General features: G+C 44.5%; 1 protein-coding gene across 1 annotated transcript in view; it reads right to left on the bottom strand.

Annotated features, from left to right (window-relative positions):
• Window positions 1-21,823, bottom strand: part of epha2b (eph receptor A2 b) — an 85,931-nt gene that overhangs the window by 22,471 nt on the left and 41,637 nt on the right. Inside the window, exons 4-6 of the mRNA XM_034171956.1 lie at window positions 8,935-9,090; window positions 5,651-6,001; window positions 5,373-5,503 (exon numbers count right to left, since the gene is read on the bottom strand). Coding sequence (XP_034027847.1) covers window positions 5,373-5,503; window positions 5,651-6,001; window positions 8,935-9,090 — 638 coding nt within the window. The remainder of the gene's footprint in view (window positions 1-5,372; window positions 5,504-5,650; window positions 6,002-8,934; window positions 9,091-21,823) is intronic.

Consider the following 21,823-nt stretch of genomic DNA (forward strand, 5'->3'; position numbering starts at 1 on the left):
CGACCCTGTGCGTAACAGTGACGTTCCACTGGTCGTTCAACGACCCCTCCCACCTTCCCCGGAAGCATACATAAGCCCTCCAGAGCCGTACGGAGGCTGTGTGGAGACGTGCGCGGATTTCCTTATGCAGTGTTCGCTCGTCTTCGCACAGCGTCCCGTCATGTACGCGACTGATGCTAGCAAAGTAGCTTATGTGATAAATCTGCTTCGTGGTGAGGCACGCGCTTGGGCTACAGCGCTCTGGGAGCAAAATTCACGGCTCCTTCAGACATAAGATGGGTTTGTGAGGGAGTTCAGAACAGTGTTCGATCACCCAAATAGAGGAGAGACCGCTTCAGCCGTGCTGCTGTCAATGAGACAGGGGTGCCGGAGCGCAGCTGCCTATGCAGTCGACTTCCGCATCGCGGCTGCGAGGTCCGGCTGGAATAGCACTGCCCTCCGCGCCGCCTTTGTAAACGGACTGTCATTGGTTCTAAAGGAGCACCTGGTGGCTAAGGACGAACCGCGGGATTTAGACGGGCTTATCGATCTCGTCATACGATTAGACAATCGGTTAGAAGAACGCCGTCGGGAACGAGACGAAGGGCGTGGCCGGGCACGCGCCGTCCCTCTCCCTTCCGGTTCTGATCGCGTTCCGCCCTCCCCACGCTCCACGGCCCCCACGCCATGTGTGGTCACAGCTCCCCCTGCTGACGAAGCTATGGACACGAGCAGGGCCACATTTAGGGCACCAGATAGACAGAGGAGGCTGGCCCGCGGAGCGTGTTTTGTTTGTGGCTCGATAGAGCATCAGCTAAGAGACTGCCCCGAGCGGTTAAACACCAACGCCCGCCCCTAGAAACTGGGCTAGGGGTGGGCCGAGACATTCACGTGGGACACACCCACATCGCCACACGACTCCCAGTTACAATCCTTTATGAGGATTTAACCCTGAAGGCCCCAGCACTGGTGGACACGGGCTCTGAAGGGAATTTGCTAGACAGCAAATGGGCCAGGGAGATAGGGCTCCCTCTGGTGGCGCTTACCTCGCCTGTGCAGGTGCGGGCACTAGATGGCTCCCTACTCCCTCCAATCACTCACAAGACACCACCAGTAACCCTGGTGGTGTCGGGAAATCACCGGGAGGAGATCGAGTTTTTTGTAACTCCGACCACCTCCCGTGTGATTCTAGGGTTCCCTTGGATGTTGAAACACAATCCCCGGATCGATTGGCCGTCCGGGGTAGTGGTTCAGTGGAGCGAGACCTGCCATCAGGTATGTTTAGGTTCCTCAGTTCCTCCCGGTTCCCAGGCCAGGGAGGAGGTCAGAGCCCCGCCCAATCTAGGGACGGTGCCGGTGCAGTACCATGACCTTGCGGAGGTGTTTCGCAAGGATCTGGTGCTCACCCTTCCCCCGCACCGCTCGTATGATTGTGCCATTGATTTGGTTCCAGGCGTTGAGTTTCCGTCCAGCAGGCTGTACAACCTCTCACGACCTGAGCGCGAATCAATGGAGACCTACATCCGGGACTCTTTGGCTGCCGGGTTGATCCGGAATTCCACCTCCCCGATGGGTGCGGGTTTCTTTTTTGTGGGGAAAAAAGATGGCGGACTACGTCCATGCATTGATTACAGGGGGCTGAACGAAATCACGGTTCGTAACCGATACCCCTTACCCTTGTTGGATTCTGTGTTCACGCCCCTGCATGGAGCCAAGATATTCACCAAGCTTGATCTTAGAAATGCGTATCACCTGGTTCGGATCCGGAAGGGAGACGAGTGGAAGACGGCATTTAACACCCTGTTAGGTCACTTTGAGTACCTGGTCATGCCGTTCGGTCTTACAAACGCTCCCGCGATGTTCCAAGCATTAGTTAATGACGTCTTGCGGGACTTCCTGCACCGATTCGTCTTCGTATATCCGGACGATATACTCATCTTTTCTCCAGATCCTGAGACTCATGTCCGGCATGTACGTCAGGTCCTGCAGCGGTTGTTGGAGAACCGGCTGTTTGTGAAGGGCGAGAAGTGCGAGTTTCACCGCACTTCTTTGTCCTTCCTGGGGTTTATCATTTCCCCTAACTCCGTCGCTCCTGATCCGGCCAAGGTTGCGGCGGTGAGAGACTGGCCCCAACCCACTAGCCGTAGGAAGCTGCAACAGTTCCTCGGCTTTGCTAATTTCTACAGGAGGTTCATTAAGGGCTATAGTCAGGTAGCTAGCACCCTGACAGCCCTGACCTCACCAAAAGTCCCCTTCACCTGGTCGGATCGTTGCGATGCCGCGTTCAAGGAGTTGAAACGGCGCTTCTCGTCTGCACCTGTTCTGGTGCAGCCCGATCCTAGTCGCCAGTTGGTGGTTGAAGTGGACGCCTCGGACTCAGGGATAGGAGCTGTGCTCTCCCAGAGCGGGAAGACCGATAAGGTCCTTCACCCGTGTGCCTATTTTTCCCGCAGGTTGACCCCGGCCGAACGGAACTATGACGTCGGCAATCGAGAACTCCTTACGGTGAAAGAGGCTCTTGAAGAGTGGAGACATCTGTTGGAGGGAACGACCGTGCCATTCACGGTTTTCACTGACCACCGGAACCTGGAGTATATCAGGACCGCCAAGCGGATGAATCCCAGGCAAGCCCGCTGGTCACTGTTCTTCGGCCGTTTTGACTTCCGGATCACCTACCGTCCCGTGACCAAAAATCAGAGATCGGATGCCTTGTCCCGGGTACATGAAGACGAAGTCAAAACGGAGTTGTCGGATCCACCGGAACCCATCATCCCAGAGTCCGCTATCGTGGCCACCCTCACCTGGGACGTCGAGAGAACCGTCCGGGAGGCCCTGGCACGAAGCCCGGACCCCGGAACCGGGCCGAAGAACAAACTATACGTCCCACCAGAAGCTAGGGCTGCAGTCCTGGACTTCTGTCACGGCTCTAAGCTCTCCTGTCATCCAGGGGTGCGAAGAACCGTGGCAGTTGTCCGGCAGCGCTTCTGCGCCGGCTCTTGGATGTCCGACGGATGGGCCGGGGCTTCCAGTATCTGGTGGACTGGGAGGGGTACGGCCCCGAAGAACGCTCCTGGGTGAAGAAGAGCTTCATCCTGGACCCGGCCCTCCTGGCCGACTTCTACCGCCGCCACCCGGACAAGCCTGGTCGGGCGCCAGGAGGCGCCCGTTGAGGGGGGGGTCCTGTTGTGTGGGCCGCTGAAGAGGAGGTACTGCTGGCCCACCACCACCAGAGGGCGCCCTGCCTGGAGTGCGGGCTCCAGGCACCAGAGGGCGCTGCCGCCTAACAGGAGCAGCCAGGGTGACAGCTGACGCTCATCATCCTTGACAGCTGTCACCACTCAACAGGATCAGCATTGGTATATCAGCCAGACGACATCTCCACCTCTTTGCCGAGATATCGTTCTACCTTGAAGGTAACGTACCTCAGCTGGTTGTGAGATAATAACCCTTTGTTGCTTGAGCGTTTTTTGTGAACTCTTTATTCGACGAGAGGAGGAGGTGGTTTTCCACCGTACGTATTGCTGGGTGCACACGCACCCACTTCTAACTGTGTTTGCTCCTCGCCAGCAGTACCAGATCCGACACGCGGAGGCAGTGGCCACCTGGGAGTTCGGGACTTGGCGGCTCCAGTATTCCCGGGGTTTGGTGGCGGAGGAAATCGTGTGGTTCCGGTTCGACTTCGGACTGATGTCTCCTATCTTCGAGCCTGCCCACATGACATCTTGTATTTGACTCACTATTGTAATCTGTTGTAAAGTGTTGTATTTGGCTTTATCCATTGTCCGTTCATTTGCGCCCCCTGTTGTGGGTCCGTGCTCCTACACTTTCCCCAACAAAGAATGCACTACTGGCTACAAAACAGACCTATTACTCTGATTTGATCAACAAGCACAAATTCAAAGTTTTGACGTCTGTGTTTCTGCTTTGGTCAAATGTTGTGTCAGAGTTATTTCTGTTCTATTCCTTCTGTACTATCTAGCGTGCTATGTTACAGGATTTGTTTTCCATGTTACAGACTTTTGTTATTGTTTCAGACTCCTGTCTCTTGTCCACTGTTTTTGCTCTGGTTACAGTGTTTTTGCTGACTCGAGACTGACTCGGATCCTGAGGATGTTGCAGCAGTGATTAGACCCTACGGATGGGAGCCGTGAACATTCAAACCAGGAGCATTCTGGCAGCGAAAATAATGCCGACGGTGCTTATGGAGGAGCCGAAGTAGAGGCAAGAGACGTGCCAATTCCGATGGATTTTGAAAGGCTGCAGAATACGGAATGGTAAGGGAAGCTTTGATTTTTGTTGCCGCTGTTTCTAACACTATAATTATAGCATTTTCAATTCTAGCGTCTGTTTACTGCCTTTGTCATTTTTCCGGAGCCGCGATAGTGTAGCTACTACTTGCGGACCACCATCATTACCTTCGGCATTGCATTCATCCATGTTTAGTTACGTTATTTTCATGAAAGAATAGGAAATAAACGGCGAAAGTTTAGAAAAAGATCGACGAAAACAACAGTAAACATGATATTTTTACAAGTTCCTTGACAATTTCAAGATTATTGTGAACATATTATTTGCGGTTGACATTTTATGTGTTCCTGTGAGCGGTGCGAGAACATGGAGATGGTAGAGGAAAGTGTCTGCTGTCGGGAGCAAATGCGGGTGTACAAGCGGAGCGAGCGGCAGCCTGACATTTCGTGCATTGCACAACACCGTGGCTTTCGATCAATCTGCCTGGACTTGAAAAGGCTAAAACCTTTCGCCCTTGTGTTTGTGCAAAATGCTGCGACACACTGGTCAGGCATATCAACAAACAAGTAAGTCCCTGAGAGCTGTGTTTAATCAAAGTTTCTGCCGCTAAAAAAAGTGTAAACAATGGCCGCCAGGCACACAGCCGATACGGTCTACAGGCAGTGACGTATTTCAGGTTTGGTGCTCAGCAGGAAGCAGATCACAGGGCGTGCACATTTTTCAGTGGTGGGATGTTCAAATGTTGTATATAACGGGAGAACCGCGTCCATTTTCCCAAAACCCTTTGGTTGACCGAATTATATAACCTTTGTTACATGTAATAAGACTATGTTGTCTTTAAGTGTCATATCCACTTTAACTGGACTAAGAGGTTGAAGATGTGTGTGTGTGTGTGTGTGTGTGTGTGTGTGTGTGTGTGTGTGTGTGTGTGTGTGTGTGTGTGTGTGTGTGTGTGTGTGTGTGTGTGTGTGTGTGTGTGTGTGTGTGTGTGTGTGTGTGTGTGTGTGTGAGCAGTAACATGAGTAAAATGTGATCGCCTGTAGAAAAGGTGTTTAAGAATCACATTTTGGCTTTAAATCCCGAAACACTGTGTCATATCTACAATGATGCCCCCCGCTTATAGTTTGGGTATTACACCCTCTTACCTTCTTGCAATACTTAAGTTCATAGCGGATGGGGCGGGGTTGGATCCGTGGCCGGGGTGAAATGGCCCAGGACAGGGACAAACTGGTGGGTGTCCTCTCCACCAGGCGCATAGTTGTAATCTTGGGTGGGTCTGTGGAGGAAAAGTAGAAGATACTTGCTGAGGGATACTTTAAGACTGATTTAAAAATATTCATTCTTTCCACACAGCTGTCACTGTATCATAGATAACATGTGTCATGACTGCAGATCACCCCAACCTCATATCTGCTTCACTCACCTGTGTAGTGCAGCGATGTAGTCAGCACGCTGGTGGAAGGCAGTCTGTTTGCATCCCAATGAGCAAACTGAGACACACCGCTGTGAGCTTCTACGGTGAACGTGTAGTTGAGGTGAGCATCCAGCTCACTTACCGACACCTTAGTGTCAGTCAGGCCGGCGCTGGCCGGGTCATAGCGGACTTTCTCTCCACACACCTGGCATACAGTGTCCTCACATTGCGAGCATTCTACACTGTAGGTGATGTCATTGCGCCCGCCGGTGTCTTCAGGTGGGCTCCAGGAGAGGAGGAGTTTCCCAGTGGACAGTTGGGTGGTGGTGGCCACGAGGTTTTTAGGGGCAGACGGGAGGCCTGAGGAGCACAGATGGGAGTATGATATGCTGATGTGTCAGATGTAGGGTGGAAAGAGGAGACCCACAGGATGGTGTGATATACGGTTAAGAAAAGCAACCTCGACAAACTCAAATTTTGAGATGGTTCTTCATTCACAATGCTAACAACAACATGTACAATTTTAAAAGTATTGCATGAGACTGCAACAGTTTCACACCAAAATTTAATGAGTTATGTTACAGTTTAGATCAAATAAGTTCATTAAAGTTATGAAAATCAGTTTGTTAATATAGAGGGCATCTGGAAAATTATTCACAGTGATTCACTTTTTCCACATTTTGTTATGTTATAGCCAGAGGCGATTTCTCTAATGCCGTGTTCATACCGGGCGCAACGCGACGCCACAAATTTGCGTCCATTGCGTGGCCACCATCGCCCGGTGTGTCGCTCTGCTGTCACTGCAAAAATTCGCCCCAGTGCATCATCAAATACATAGGAGGAGCTTCCATTCCGCTCGCCGGCTCCAGTTGTCAGTGAAGTTAACATGATGGACCTTGATCACACTGAGCGAGTTGCTGTGCACTGAATTGTTGTGGAAAGCTCACAAACGTCGCTAACGGCACTGTCCCTGGGTTCACAACATCCTCACGGGGAGTTTCATTATTTGCTGCAAGAGCTGCACCTGGATGACGGCCGCATTCACAACTCGCTTGTGTGCGCACGTGAAAACTGTCCGCTGCCGCTGCTGCAGGGCTGCTGCTCGCTCTTCCCCCAAAAACTGTGTCATAATTGTGAAATAAAGGGCAAAAGGGACATAAGTCCTGCTCACAGGCTGGCTATCAGAGACAGGACATGTTCACATCCAACTCAAACTCCAGACATCTCCACGTTACTACATATCCAGTCCCTGATTGGTCATTGCAGCGCGACAAGACGAAAAAGTTCCGATTTTTCAACTTGGGGAGGAGGGCAATGCAACGCGACGTGACATCGCGCCACAAACGCGTCGCTTCATTCGCGTCCATCACATCACGTTGCATGGCTTGAACTCTTGTGGCGCCACAACGCATCCTTCCATAGGGATTACATGACAACCTGTCGCCACCATCACTCGCGTCGCGCCCGGTGTGAACGCGGCATAAGACTGCAAGGGAAACTCAGCTTCCCCTGTAATGTCAAAAACTAAATGGTTAATTATATACGGTTGTGTAACATGTCACTGACTACAAATGCATTAAAACACATTCATCTCGAAGACGACTTTGTTCAGAATTAGCTGCTTATCACAAATCGACTGACTCAACCTTGTTAACTTCTCATACATTCCTGTGGTGACAATGCCAGAGATTTCAAGAAATCGTTTTTTCATTCGGCATGTGGTCAGTGCATTTGCCCGTAGAAGCTGAGCGTCCATTCACTTCAATGGGACTGCATGGAACAGTTTATCCATTGCCTCGAAACTCAATGGTAATTGGATGAATGCCATGACTTCCCCCCGCCGAACACTCAGCATCTTTGAGGGTGAATGGAGTTGTGGGCGGGCTTGGGCACTGAGCTACCACATGATGATTGGAGGATCAGTCGAAAGGCTGAATTCCGTTTTGACTGACAGCTATTTTGAGCTCTACAGCATCACTTAATCACCAGGAGCTCAGTCCCATCGCAGATTTTGCAAGTGAAGTCAAAAAACAAACACATTTCTTGGTATTTGCTTGGCGAAATTATTTGACCGTGTCCATTGTTCATTTCTTATACTGTAAATAAAACACACTCATAGTATTTCCTTGTTTCAGTTTCACATAATGTAGTGTGGTGCGGTAGCGGAAGGTGGAATTTTCCCAGCATGCACTGGTTAGCGTTTTTACTGATAAAACTACCAGTTAATGCCGTTTCTCGCATGTTATGTGGTTTATGTACTGTTCTTTATGTCTTTTATGCAATCTTCTGAGTTCCCGTTGTAACCTGAAGTATTTGTTTTACCACAACATGATTGTGAGTGTTAGTGTTATGTGCATGTGATTTCTTAGTTTTTTATTTTTAGTAAATTTGCAAAAATCTCTAAACTTTTTTCACATTGTCCTTATGAGGTACTGTGTGTGGAATGTTGAAGAAAAAATAATAATTTAATCCATTTTGAAATAAGGCTGTAACATAACAATGTGGAAAAAGTGAAGCCCTGTGAATAGTTTCCAGATGCAATGTACGCGTAACTCCGTTTTGTGCAATCTAAAAAATAAATAAAACTTCGTGGCTCCACCCCACATCTAGATCCACACCACGGTGGAATCAATTCTAGTGCAAACTCAACACTGTCCAGACGTTTTATGAAAACCATTTCAAGGACCACACCCTATTTCACAATTGTAAAACCTGAAGAAAGAACAACTACCTCTTTCTGTTGATCTCTTTCCTATTTAAGTAACTGCTATTCCAGATAAATCACAATATTTTCATTCTGTTCAGAAAATTCTGGTCATTCATCAAAGTACTGAGAATAATAATAATAAAATGTCCCTGTTCACACTTCCAACTTCAAACAAAAGTAACTCCAGAGTTTCCACACAGCACATCATGAATGGTGTTTTTGACTTTGCAGGTCTTCATCATAAAGTCATTCATGCACAGTTCAATTTAATCACAAATATTTTGCTTATCACTATATGCTTCAGATCATCCATCTGGGTTGTTGAAATAAACAAAGTGATTTTTGGGACCATGTTATCCTTGACCATGGCCTTTAACCATACTACTCCAAAATGTAATCACTGCTGCATATCTATCCAAGTAATATTCCTACTAGGTTTAAAGGAACTCTGTCCAGTCATTTTTTGGGTTACTGTATGCCTGCAATTGTCGCTGTGCCAACGTGCAGGGTAACAAATCAGTGGGAACAAGTATTTCTGAATTTATTTCATGCTAAATTCTTGTTTGAATTCTAGAGGACTCCTCACCTGAGCAGGGTCCAGTAGGGGGATCATCTGGAGCTCGATAGAAGCCATCCATGCAAGGACAAACTGACGCCCCAGAGCCCAGCCTCTGGCTGTTGGCAGGACACGGCTCACACGTGTCACTGGACGCTGTGGCTTTGAAGAACGCAGGCTGACATTCTGCAAACACAAGAAGACATTTTTGCAATTGCAGGTGAATCAGGGCAGCTTAGACTTCAGACCAAGTCCAAATCCAGTTCCTCCAGCTTGTTGAAGCCTGTGAACGTTTCACTTTGTGTGCAAAATTGCAAGTGTAATTGGACAGATTATTATGTCAGCGTTAAAGGTCAAATTTGGAGAAGTGACAGAGATATGAGAGGGAAGGTTCTGCACAATACAAAAAAAAAAAAAAATAACTGCCCAGCTAAGTGCTGCTCAAATCAACCATCACAAAAATGTGACTCCCTGCAGAGCCGGTACTCCCACCCCCCATTACCCCCACCCCCCTACTTTCTTAAAATCTGTCTCTCAACAAACACAACCAGTCATCCTACATTCCACCACATTAAGCCAGTACTCAATTCAACAGAAATTTAAAAAGAGAGTAATATATGTGCTTGATCAAGGCGAGGAGCTCATTGCACAGCACCTGTGAACTTTGACATGCAAATAAACATCAGTGCCCATTGTCCAATCACAAATTTCACGGATGACTTCCATGTAGAGACATGTAACTCACCCCTGGGTGGTCAGTCATGAGAATACTAACCCATGGTTCTTACCTTACCCATAAATGTTGTTACATAATTCTTCTAACAGACACATAGACTACGTTTACACGCAGCCAATAACCCTTTCATAACCCTTTCATAACCGGAATACTAGCAATAACCCAGTTGCGCACGGCCATGTAAACACCTGCAAAAACCCGAATATGCTCATATTCCGGTTTTTAAAAACCCGAATAAGACCCCTGGGCTACTCCTTTTCTAACCCGAATATCAGGTCACCACAGAAGCAGAGATAAACAGCGCATTGTGTTCTGCGTCCTTACCAGGCGGGCCGGTCGCGGCACCGGCATCGGCATCACCGCGATTGCTCTGTCTACGATGCGCTTATTGAGTCTGCGGGCTCAGTAAACGCCGTAGCGGGCCACTCACACCGCCCCCCTCTGCTGTGCAGAGCTGCACCAAATCTGGCAACAGGTCCAGAGACTACACTCACTGTTTTGATGCGGAGGCAGCCCACAGGAGAGAAAAATGAGAAAATGTTCATGCCTGTTTGAGAAAAGTGTGTAGTGAGGGGTTTTACACGAAGCAGGATTTGCAGTTTTGGAAGACGTGCGTCGCTGTTTAGATGGGGATATTCCAAATGATACCAATGACCATGTATACAGGAGTAACTCTGTCTGCTTAAGCATGTAAATGGGTTATTCCTAATGATTCAGAAACCGGAATATTGACCTTAACCTGAATATTAATGGCATGTAAACGTAGTCACAGTCTCACCAAGAGAAAGTAAAGGATCTGACACGCCGTGGAAACTCTAATCATTTGTGAGTTCACAGCTGTCCAGACAGTGACCCAAAAAACAGGTAAGACTACATAGCAAATGGCCATCTAGTATGTATGTTCTGCTCATGCAAAAACCCTCCATGCCAGTAGGTGGCACTAGTCTGTGTACATCATTTAAAAAGGAATATTGTGGAAGCCATGGAGATTAAAAAAAATGTAGGCATTTCGGCATTTGCTTGCCATTTCTACTGTATTCCCTCTGATTGCTGATAGCTTCATGGTCCTTGACAGCTTCTCAACCTGTTGTAGATTGTAACAAACTCTTTATTTACATTGTACTGTGTGCGCCCTCTTGACTTTGTCGCTTCCATTTCTCATATTTTTAGAGTGTAGAAACACATACGGCAGTAGAGGAATACCCATAAATATGCTGTAGGAAACAGAACAACAAGCCACTTGCTGCTGACCTTAGACGCACTTTAATTTAATGTCATGTAAAAGTGGTGGCCTTGTTGGTAAATCAGATCTAGATTATGGAAATGAAGGGAAAAAAATGGTCTGCTTCATCCATTCAAATCCCTTCTGCAGGTAAACTTGTGACTGTGTTATTTGAATTTTAGAATGTCAACAATGTCAAATTTTTGTGTGAAAACAGTTGTTGCCTAGTACAGACCCTGTTCACTTTGTACCTTAAGCCAGGTTCCCATTACCAATTTTTGGGCCTGATTGACATACTGATTCCCAACTGGAGGCAGCAGTCAACAGTTGTCTGTCACACAAACTTGTAATCACCAGGAACCTCATGTACAAAGACTTGCGTTGACTTTCTACTAAATGTTGGCATACGCCAACACCCTAAATCAGGCATAAGCACAAATATATCCAGATGTATGCGTAGGCATGAATCCACACACATTTGGTTTGTACATCCCACTGAACGTGTAATCAAGTACACGTGCAGACGCACCAAACTCCTCCCTGGCCACGCCTCTATCTGAATATGCAAATGTACTCAAATAGTTTGGTTGTGTCGCACTGATGGCACCATAAGTGTAAAGTGTTGTGTGTTTGATGACACCCGCCATCGTCTGTGTGTTGTGTAAAAATTAAACAACTTTAAGAAACAATGTGCAAAAACAACAAAAGCTGTGGTTTGATTGCTTTGCTGTTCTCTCAGCTTGCTGTAATGTAAAATGGAAATTAAATAAGTACATTTGCATGTAAATGCTGAACTAAGCTGCGCGCACGCATTGAAGTAAAAAGGTATTAGGTGCATGGTGGCTGATAGTGTGTGACATTAACATTACACCACACTTTTATTCACAAATACTGAAGACAGTTGGGGGCTGAGGCTCTCGAGTTCCACCATCACGAAAAACAAAACATATTAATAGTAATACAAAAAAAAAGTTTGAATGTGCACATGCCCAAATGTATCCACGCTGGTTTTCGTTTGGAACATTTACAAGGATAACTTATTTAGCCACCAAGCACCCCCCCCCCCCCCCCCCATCACACACCACGCCTGATGCGCATTTGCGCATCACACATAATTTGAACATTGATGGAATGAAAATGTTTCCTATTAACAAAAACAAACTCATGATTTGCTGGCACCTTCATAGGAATATGTGTGCAGTTAATAGCTCTGATTACATTCGGGAAACCGGCTCTTGATGCAAAATGCGCTGTAATGTTGGAATGTACCTGGATGAGATTCAGATGATTGCGTTCAACACAGCTGGTGGCTCGGTGCAAGGTTGACTGACACATGCCTGGCCGATCATCCAGCTCACACTGGAATGCCCCTGATGCCAGGTCACCCAGTGTGGTCAGCACCTGTGTGGGCACAGACAACCCCTGGCTCCTCGCCGTTTTGCGCTCTGCACCGGCCACAGTTCTGTGCGCAACTCCAATATCAGTGGCCTTGGTAATCAAAATGGGTTTATGAGCCAATTATCATCATTTCCAAGTAAATCCTCGCGTTCCCTGAGTACACGCTCATGTCAGATTGCACCATTTGCAAAGGCGCTTTAACAACGCTAACACAGCCATTGTTAGTGTCATTTTATGCATCACTTTGCACATGCTTTTATATCCAACCATATAATTGCAAACATGTGGGTGCATCACCTCTACATGTAGAAACCTGCGTACGCTAGCCAGGATTTTTGCGTGACGCACTGCACATTTCCACACTCATGTCACTTTTGATACATTTGCACGTGAGGCCCAGATCACTGCCAATTACACACGACATTGAGAGCAGCTCCATGTGGCTCATAATGGTACTGTGCACATATACACTAATACCTGAGGTGCAACAACATGTTACTAAGCTAAAATGTATCTGTCACCATCTGAAAAATATGTTCTTCTGAAGTGCGTGGCGTGCCATCCATGGAATTGATATTTGCAGAGGAGATTTAAAGAGGTCAGCGAGTCTTTGAACTGCACACATACTGATTGTTACATTCACGTCACAAATAACACAATCTGCATTGTATTTTCATTCTCTAGATTGTACCCTGGCATCATCAAAATAATTGAGCTGCCCATTCGCCATTCAAGCAGACATTATTTATTACAAGAGGCACTGATGAAATAATAACAAAGTCATCTGTAACAATGCCATCTGTACAAATAAAATGGATGCATGGTGCAATGAGCGGTGCTGTACACCTCAGCTTGGTGCCACCGTATATTCGGCTGAATTGCCGTACATCTAATCTCCCTACTCTCCTCTGGGGCACAGTTACTGCACACCAATGTGCACACCTGCTGCCTGCTCAAGTCAGTGAAATCACTCAGCCTCAAAACAGAAGACAACCTACATTATACTTTAAATTCAACCTGTAATTTTAACCTGGTATCAGAGTCACTGTACAGCCCAATCCACAATGAAGCAGAACATATTTACTTCAAGATGCAGTAATGAAATAAAAAACAAAGTAATTTGTAAAATTAAAGTAAAAGATGCATATTAGCCCCTATCTGCACAGATTACAATCCAACCCACTTTGTGGGTCACAATAGGTCAAAATTTTCACTAATCAATCAATCTATCTATCTATCTATCTATCTATCTATCTATCTATCTATCTATCTATCTATCTATCTATCTATCTATCTATCTATCTATCTATCTATCTATCTATCTATCTATCCATCTATCCATCCATCCATCCATCCATCCATCCATCCATCCATCCATCCATCCATCCATCCATCCATCCCAGGGGTGGGCAACTTGTTCCAGAAAGGGCCAAGAGGGTGCAGGTTTTCTTTGCAGCCACTGACTCCACCAGGTGATTTTACTGATTAATCTCACTTTGAGCAGCTGGAATCAGTTAATGAGTGAAATCACCTGTTGGAGTCAGTGGCTGCAAAGAAAACCTGCACCCTCTTGTCCCTTTCTGGAACAAGTTGCCCACCCCTGATCTATCCCTTCACTGCATTTTATGGGGTGCATACATAGGCTTTCCATATGCCTATGTAAAAGCCTACTATTCCAAGGCCTTGCATCTAGTTCTGCTATATTGGTTTTCCATGCTAACTTAGCTAGTTAGCCTGTACTTGTAGCATTCTAAAAAACAAACCTGCTGACTCACTTTAAAAAGCCAATCCTGCATCTGTGTCATGCGGGACTGTGTTCATGTTTGGTTTTTGTATTGCTTGTTTTTGGTTTGTGTTCATGTTCACTGTATGCTCTTGTCTTATGTCTGGGCTTTGTGTCTGGGTGTGTCTTTCCATCTGTTTGCCACACCCCATTCCTGAATGTTCCCTCACACCTGTCCCTCATTGTCCTCCATCACCACCTGCATTATTTAAGCCCTCTGTATTCCTCATGTCTTTGCCAGTTTGTCGTCCCTTTGTGTCGTTGCCCCAGCCTTTGTAATAGTCCTTGTTTTGCCTCACTGTGTTTTTGAACCTTTGCCTGTTTTTTTTTACCTCATTTCTTGTCTCATGATTTGGGTACTGCTGCTGTTTATTGCCTGCCTTCCTGTGTACCGACCTCCGTTTGGCTTTGTATTACACTCTTTTTCTCACACTATTCACCTTGGAAAGTCTTGCAATTGTGTCCTGCATGATTGTGTCCAAGTTCATGACATGCGCTGATGGGGTTGCGTTAAGCTATATCTAATTAAATAGTTTAACATTACATTTCTAATGTTAGATTTCTGTGTGTGATTATTAACACAATACTTAAAACACAATAGCTGAAATCCCCAAGATGTCACTATGTGATAAAGCATCAAGCTCTGCCCCTTCCAAGGGACTGCTTGACCAAGCCCTTGTGTGACCACAGCCTTAGAAGCAATGGAGCCAAAAGCAGAGCATCCGTTTTCACTCATGCAGACTTGTGAAACTATATCACTTATATTAGATGACAGCAGATTTAACACATCCAGTTCTGAAGCTTTTGAGTAAAGAAAAGCAGGTACAGGATCCAGCTGTGCGTAGCGGTGCTGAAATATGAACTTAATATGGTGTGAAATTTCTGAGAGATGGCGCCATGGAGGAGAGCACCCCCCAACACACACACACACACACACACACACACACACCGCCTACACAGGAGCATTCCAGCGACTGCCTCTCATGTCTGCACACCATCACACATTCATCTGCACACATGTACATGTGTACACTGCACACATACACCCGTGCCCCTACGTATGCACAAAATATACATACATGCATGGCTGGATCTGACATCAGAAGAGAGGTTAAGTCCTCTGATGTCACTCCAGCTTATTACTACACATACACACCAACACAAGACCCAAAGCTACTAGTCAATTAATCGACCACCCGAGTGACACTAAAGTATGATTTACATTTTTTTATAGCAAGAAAAAATTTGTTGATTGATTCTACTTTCTCCTTTTTGTGTTCTTTGATAATAACGGTTAAACCTCTTTGACCATTTTACCATTATCCCATTATCCTAATGGTAAAATACTCACTTATCACTCATCTTCAAACCCTTATTCCAGTGAAGGGTCACAGGGGGCTGGAGCCTATCCCAGCAGTAATAGGGCGTTAAGTGGGGTACACCCTGGACAGGATGCCAGTCTGTCACAGGGCCACATATAGACATTCACACCCGCACGCACACCTACAGACAATTTAAAGATTCCAGTCCACCTAACCTGCATGTGTTTGGATGTGGGAGGCAGCCAGAGCACCCGGAGAGAACCCATGCAGACACAGGGAGAACATGCAAACTCCACACAGAAAGGCCATAGGTGGGAATCGATCCCATGACCTTCTTGCTGTGAGGTAACAGTGCTAACCACTAATCCACTGTGCTGCTCTAATGGTAAAATATGTTAAAGTCACTTTAATAGTTTTAATTCATTCTATATCTAAACTGTTTTAAATGACCTAAACTGAGTTTGCATCCAGATTTGAGCTGCTTTGAAATGTGTTTAATGCTGTACTGGAACACTGATTTGAGATGAGCAGAAGAAGCAGGTCCACAGGCCACAAGGCCCCTTGGTACCTGTGTTTACTTCCAGATACTTTAGCATGAAGCACATGAGACTCTTCGAGTCCTCCTGGGTGACTCACCAGTCCAGAGCCAAGGCCAGTACCTCGTTCCAGGTGGGTGGACTGGGACAATGTGGATGAAGTGTTTTGTCCAAGAACACAGACACTGAGCTACCTGCTCGACATGCTGGTTTAAACTATATTTTAAAAAGCAAAAAATTAACAAGCTGTTTGCGGCTTTTGTTACACCGACCTGCGACGCGTGTTTGCTGATTGGCTGATAACTGGTTGGATATTTTCCCATATCAGGACCGGTTTCCATGACAATCGGTCCACAACGTGTATTTTCATTACAAACCAGGAAGCCAAAATCATGATTACAAAAACAAAGTTAGACATGAATGTGCTCCATAAATATCTAAACAGCATCTGAAAAAACACATAAATTGGAAAGCTTACCAACTAACGACAGGCGTCACAGACCGAACAGTCCGCCCCTAAAAATCGGTCCGCCTTTTGCATCTGCACGTGTCATTTCGGACCACAGCAGCACGTCTGAGACGGAGTCTCTTCACCCAAAGCAATCAAATGGATGAATGGGATTATTAACTATCAGATGATAAAGGTAAAACCTCTTAAATCATTCTAAAGTCAGTTTTAAGCAGAATCGAGGTGAAATTCTGTGACGCTTTGAAATGTCTGATGCGCAGTGAACACATCAGCTAGTAACTTGTTTAGCCGCAGCACTCTGGTCACTTCTGCCTTGATGAAATAATGCTGAATTTATGTGGAAAGGATTGTTGTAGAAAAGCTTCAGATATCTGTCAGTGAGATAGATGATGACTGGAGTGCAGTTTGAAGCAGAAACGAGGTGTTAATCCATGAACCGTGTCATCAGGGGGGATGGATTTTTAGGGGGACCGTTCGGTCTGCGACACCGGCCCATCTGTTAGCAAGTTCTTCATGGAGGTGAAGCAAACAGGTCGGACCATGAGCCATCAGCAGCTTTCATATTCGGGCGATACTGTAAGTTTGTGGGTTTATATATATAATAGCCGTATAATAAACAAATTATTAACCTCACTTGCTCGGTCTGTACGGGGATATCGCTGACACTCGGTCCGTACTGACAACACATCAGTCTGATACAGATCTCACAGTCGATTAATAATCCTTTAACATTAGATGGTGTCTCCTTCAGTTCTGACTGTCACTGTCCAAGCCTCACGTACATGAACCACACACGATCACTGTGTGTTTAAGTTTCTGTCTGTTCCTTCTCTTTTGTTCCACGGTTCTCCCCCACGTCTGTTATTGCTTCTCCTGTAATCACTGTGTTTTCTGCTCATCATTCCTATTTCTCTATTCTGGTTTCCACATGCATCTGGTCTGACAGTTCTGCATCCTTATTAGTTGCGGTACATAGTTCTGTAACTGGGATGCAACTGAGACGTAGCGATGCGGAGCCGCAGGAAAAGGTAGCATTGATTTGAGTGGTGTCTGTCAGCTGCGTACACATATCACACATGCAACAGACCACAGACAGAATGCAGAGTATGTGGAAATCCATCCCAAAGGCATAAGATTAGAAGCAAACGTGGCCTAAAAGACAATACAACAGAACACTTCAAACCGGAAAAAGAAAGGAAATGATAAACCTCAAAAAACTGCTTATCTGGACATTTTCCATAAACTCTGACTTTAAAAAGGTCAAGATGATGAATATTTTCATACTTGTGACCAATCTCACCGCATGCATCTGGACCCACATTGATAACAGAGTTTCTGAGATGTCACTATGGAAGGATGTTTTCCTGAAACACAACCTTGACCTCAAAGAAAGCACATCAGTATTTAAAAAAAAAAAGAAAACGTAAAGGACAAATTGCTTGTTTTATTTGTTTTATTTTTGGTTAAACACTGCAGCTCAGTTAGGTTCTGAGTTAATGCTAAGCAATTTTGAAAGGTCAAATGTGTGTGATCATGCCAGAGAGATGAGCTCTAATTCGTGTGGTTATGAGATAAGATGCCTGCTGGAGAGAGAGAGAGAGAGACAGAGAGAGAGAGAGAGAGAGACCATTCCAAGTATCATGATCATGTGATGGAAGAAGCAAATGAAGCATTCAGAGAAAAAGAGTCACCGACATGCAGGCCAACAACCTATGAGAAGAAATGCAACATCAAATCAAAGACAAACTTTCACAGTCTGATTGCAAGTTAAAACCCGGAGAGTGAGCCAAGGACACGCCAATATCAGATTCTCTCAGAGATAAAGCTTCAGTCTTTGGCTCCCTGCGGTTTGCATGGATCCACTTCATTCCAGAGCCACAAGTGACCGCACACTAAAACAACGGCTCTTGCTCCATTTAGGTCCTAACATCAGGGATTTATCCAATCAATGTTTCACTTGGACTCCGTTCAGCTTCATCCATCTCTACAGTGAATCACATTACGACTATGAAAAGAGGAAAAAACATGGCACATTTTTAAAAACAAAACCAGCTCATTTGCATGTTTAAGCCAATCATTTGTTGAAATGAAACAATCAAGATGTGCTTACAGTGGAGAATTTTAGATTTAATTCATAACTGCATTATGATCATTTGAATAAAAGGAATTTGTTTGGTACAGTTACTGACAAGTTCTCTCACTCTATCTATCTATCTATAGTGGTGGGCACACTTCCGATAATCCGATAACAGATAATTATCGAAGATAACGTTTTCATTATAGGATTATCTTTTTAGATAACTTTAAAAACCATCATCGGACTAATTATCTTCCGATGATTTGCCGACCAATAACTTTTAGACCGATAACGTAATAAACCAAGCTAAACAGTGAAAAACATTTTGAAAACTTAAAAGCAGTTGAGACCTACCTGTTAAAAGTTTTCTAGTAGATATATCGTTCTACCCTTTGCAAACAGAAGAGAGCTTTTTTTCAGAAAAAAACTACTCAATCCTCTGTAAGCAAAGGAAAACCGGTGATGCAAAAAAAAAAAAAAAAAAAATTTCCTTTAATACCATACTGATATAACCGCAATATCACCCAAGTCATCCAGAGGCATACATTTTTAACTTATGGTTCAAATTTCAACCTACTCATTTTGGACAAGTTATTTAAAATTATTGTCATGTCTGAAGTTTTATAAAGTGAAAATATCAGATATATGTTTTCATTTTAAAGTAATTTGTTAATTTTTAAGGTTTTGTGAGCACATGATGTGCCCGGCAGCAGTGCATTATGGGTAGCATAAGGTAATCTCAGACGTTCACGACAGGACAAATGCATTTCAGACACTCTGTTCAGGCTCCATAGACAACAGCATTAAACTCTAGTGCCTAAAACTCTCGTGAATATATTCTCTGGGTTTATAGACGTTAGTGTATTTGCATTTGTTAAATTCCATGCATCTTAAATGTAGCAGACGGATTATCTGGAATTTTGTTTGGCAAGTTTTCAAGGTCTCTACTGCCATCTACTGGCCAGTAGTGTTCATGGCAGTATTCGCCCCAGGTAATAAGCGTCTGGGCACCAGTAGATGGCAGTGTTCTATTTATTTTGACCCAGTTATGTCAGATGGTGGTCAAATCAACTTTTTGGCTTTGCAAATGGCTTTTTTTTTTTTTTTTTTTTTTTTACAAATTAAGTTTAAAAACAACAACAACATCAAAAAAAAAAACATTACAAGACAGCTCTGCGGTTGGATGCTTTGTAGCTCTTCAGCAGCAGGAGGTGGTCGTCAGATGTTAAAGCTTGTTACTCCATTACACGATGCAGGACGCACGATTAACCTGAAACTCGGTCCAAAAAATTCTCGCACAAATGAAAAATCATCTGAAAAATGGCCAAAACACGCACAGTGTAAAGCCAACATTTATGTGTCAAGATAAGGCTTTTCAGAACTGACCAATTGTTAACCTTGTCCTTTGTTTTATCTAAGTTTTTATTATTGCATTTTAACCTGTGAAGTGCTTTGTGACTTATGTCTGTGAAAGGCACTATATAAATAAATTTACTTACTTACTTACTAATATTGAGTGCACGTTTTACACCATCATAAAACGTGCGCACATCATCAAACATTCTCTCCACATGCAAAACATTTTGCAATGACACTTCAGCAAATAAAAATGGAATATTTTACAAAAGCACATTTATCTTTAAACCAACACACGTCACATTAACGTTTTGGTTTACATAATGAATGACTGAACCAATCAGAGTTTAGCAGGGCACTTTTACCCAGAATGCTTTGCAGTCTGTGTTTGTTACAAAACCTCAGAATTAGTGCATTATTCAACATTAAAAGATATATGTTATATTTTAACTTTGTACAAATGACAGAATTGACATTAATGGAGTTATTCTATCAGTATTTTCACAAAACCATAAGTTAGTATGACTTTATTTTTCAAGACTTCCGCCTGACCGGAGCATTATGATTAGTAAAGAGCTCATTTTGTGTGTGCTCTCAGGATTCTTCTGTGCAGCTTTCTACAGGGAGCAGCATGGTTTAACATAGAAATGCTGGCTCGTTCTTTAGGTCTTTTGATGTTTTCAAAAGCGATCATGTTACCTCAATTTCAGCTTCTTAGTAATTGCAAATGTACCAGAGCCAATATTGGAATTTATTGGTTATGGATTATCTATAACTTCTGATACATTTTTGGGTGGTTTATCTTTATCAAAGATAACTTTTCAGTTATCTGATTATCTGTTATCGAAGTTAATTTTTTGATTATCTGTGCCCAACACTGTGTATATATATATATATATATATATATATATATACACATATATATATATATATATATATATATATATACACGTATATATATATATATAAGGATTAAACAACGAGAAGCTGTGCATTATACGGTTTGAATGCAAGACGCAGAGTCTAAAACACCACGACGCGAAGCGAAGTGGTGTTACTCAGCGAAGTGCATTCAAACCGTATAATGTACAACTTCTCATTGTTCAATCTGCTTATACCATGGTCCCACACAGTGAGCTAACACACAAATATTTAAGTTAACAGAACTTGATAAAAATGCGTAAGTATTTGGGACTATTTTATGTCAGTCTCAAGTTATTTGCCACTCACACCGCCCCCCTCTTTGCTGTGTGGAACTGCGGCCGACTCTGGCAACAGGTCCAGAGACTACGTACGCTGTTTTGATGCGGAGTGCTCCGGCAGCCTGCAAGGATAGACTTCTTGCAGAAAAATCCGCAGAGCCGCAGGGTCTCAGTATACCGCAGCCGCAGAGCTCCGTGGCCACAGAGAGAGGTTTGTATCTTTTTAATGACTTGGATTCTCTGCGGGTCCCACATCCGTACCCCGCAACGGTAACACTGGAGGCAGTGTCAGCGGCAACCGTTCTCTTCTTCTTTCCCGTCTACAATCTTGATCTTTATGCTGTTGCTTTTGTTGTTCTTCTCGTTTGCTCTCCTTCTCTTTCAATTCCTCAAACGTTTGATTTTGGCCAAAAATATTAAAATTCACTTGGAAATCCATGTTTTATCGTGTTTCTGTCATTCACCTGTCAAAATACAGCTGACCTGCGCCAACTGATTTGCGCGTTGCTATGATGACCACCAGAGCGGAGTGATTAGAACAGTGACTTAACTCGCCGAACTACGTGTGCGTCTACACGAAAATAATGCACGCCAGTTAGACATGGAATCCTCACTGACCATGGTATAAATATATCTATCAAATCAAATCAGGAACGGGGGTGAATCACGTCGCATCGTATCATCAGTATCGTCATGTATCGCAACATGTATCGTATCGCTGGTTGTGTATCGAGATGTGTATACAATCATTGTCAGTGATGAGATTGACATTCCTAATATATACACATCTCTCCTATGAGTCGTTAATCCATCATAGC

The sequence above is a fragment of the Thalassophryne amazonica genome, chromosome 6, assembly GCF_902500255.1.
Source record: "Thalassophryne amazonica chromosome 6, fThaAma1.1, whole genome shotgun sequence".
Taxonomy (NCBI): Eukaryota; Metazoa; Chordata; class Actinopteri; order Batrachoidiformes; family Batrachoididae; genus Thalassophryne; species Thalassophryne amazonica.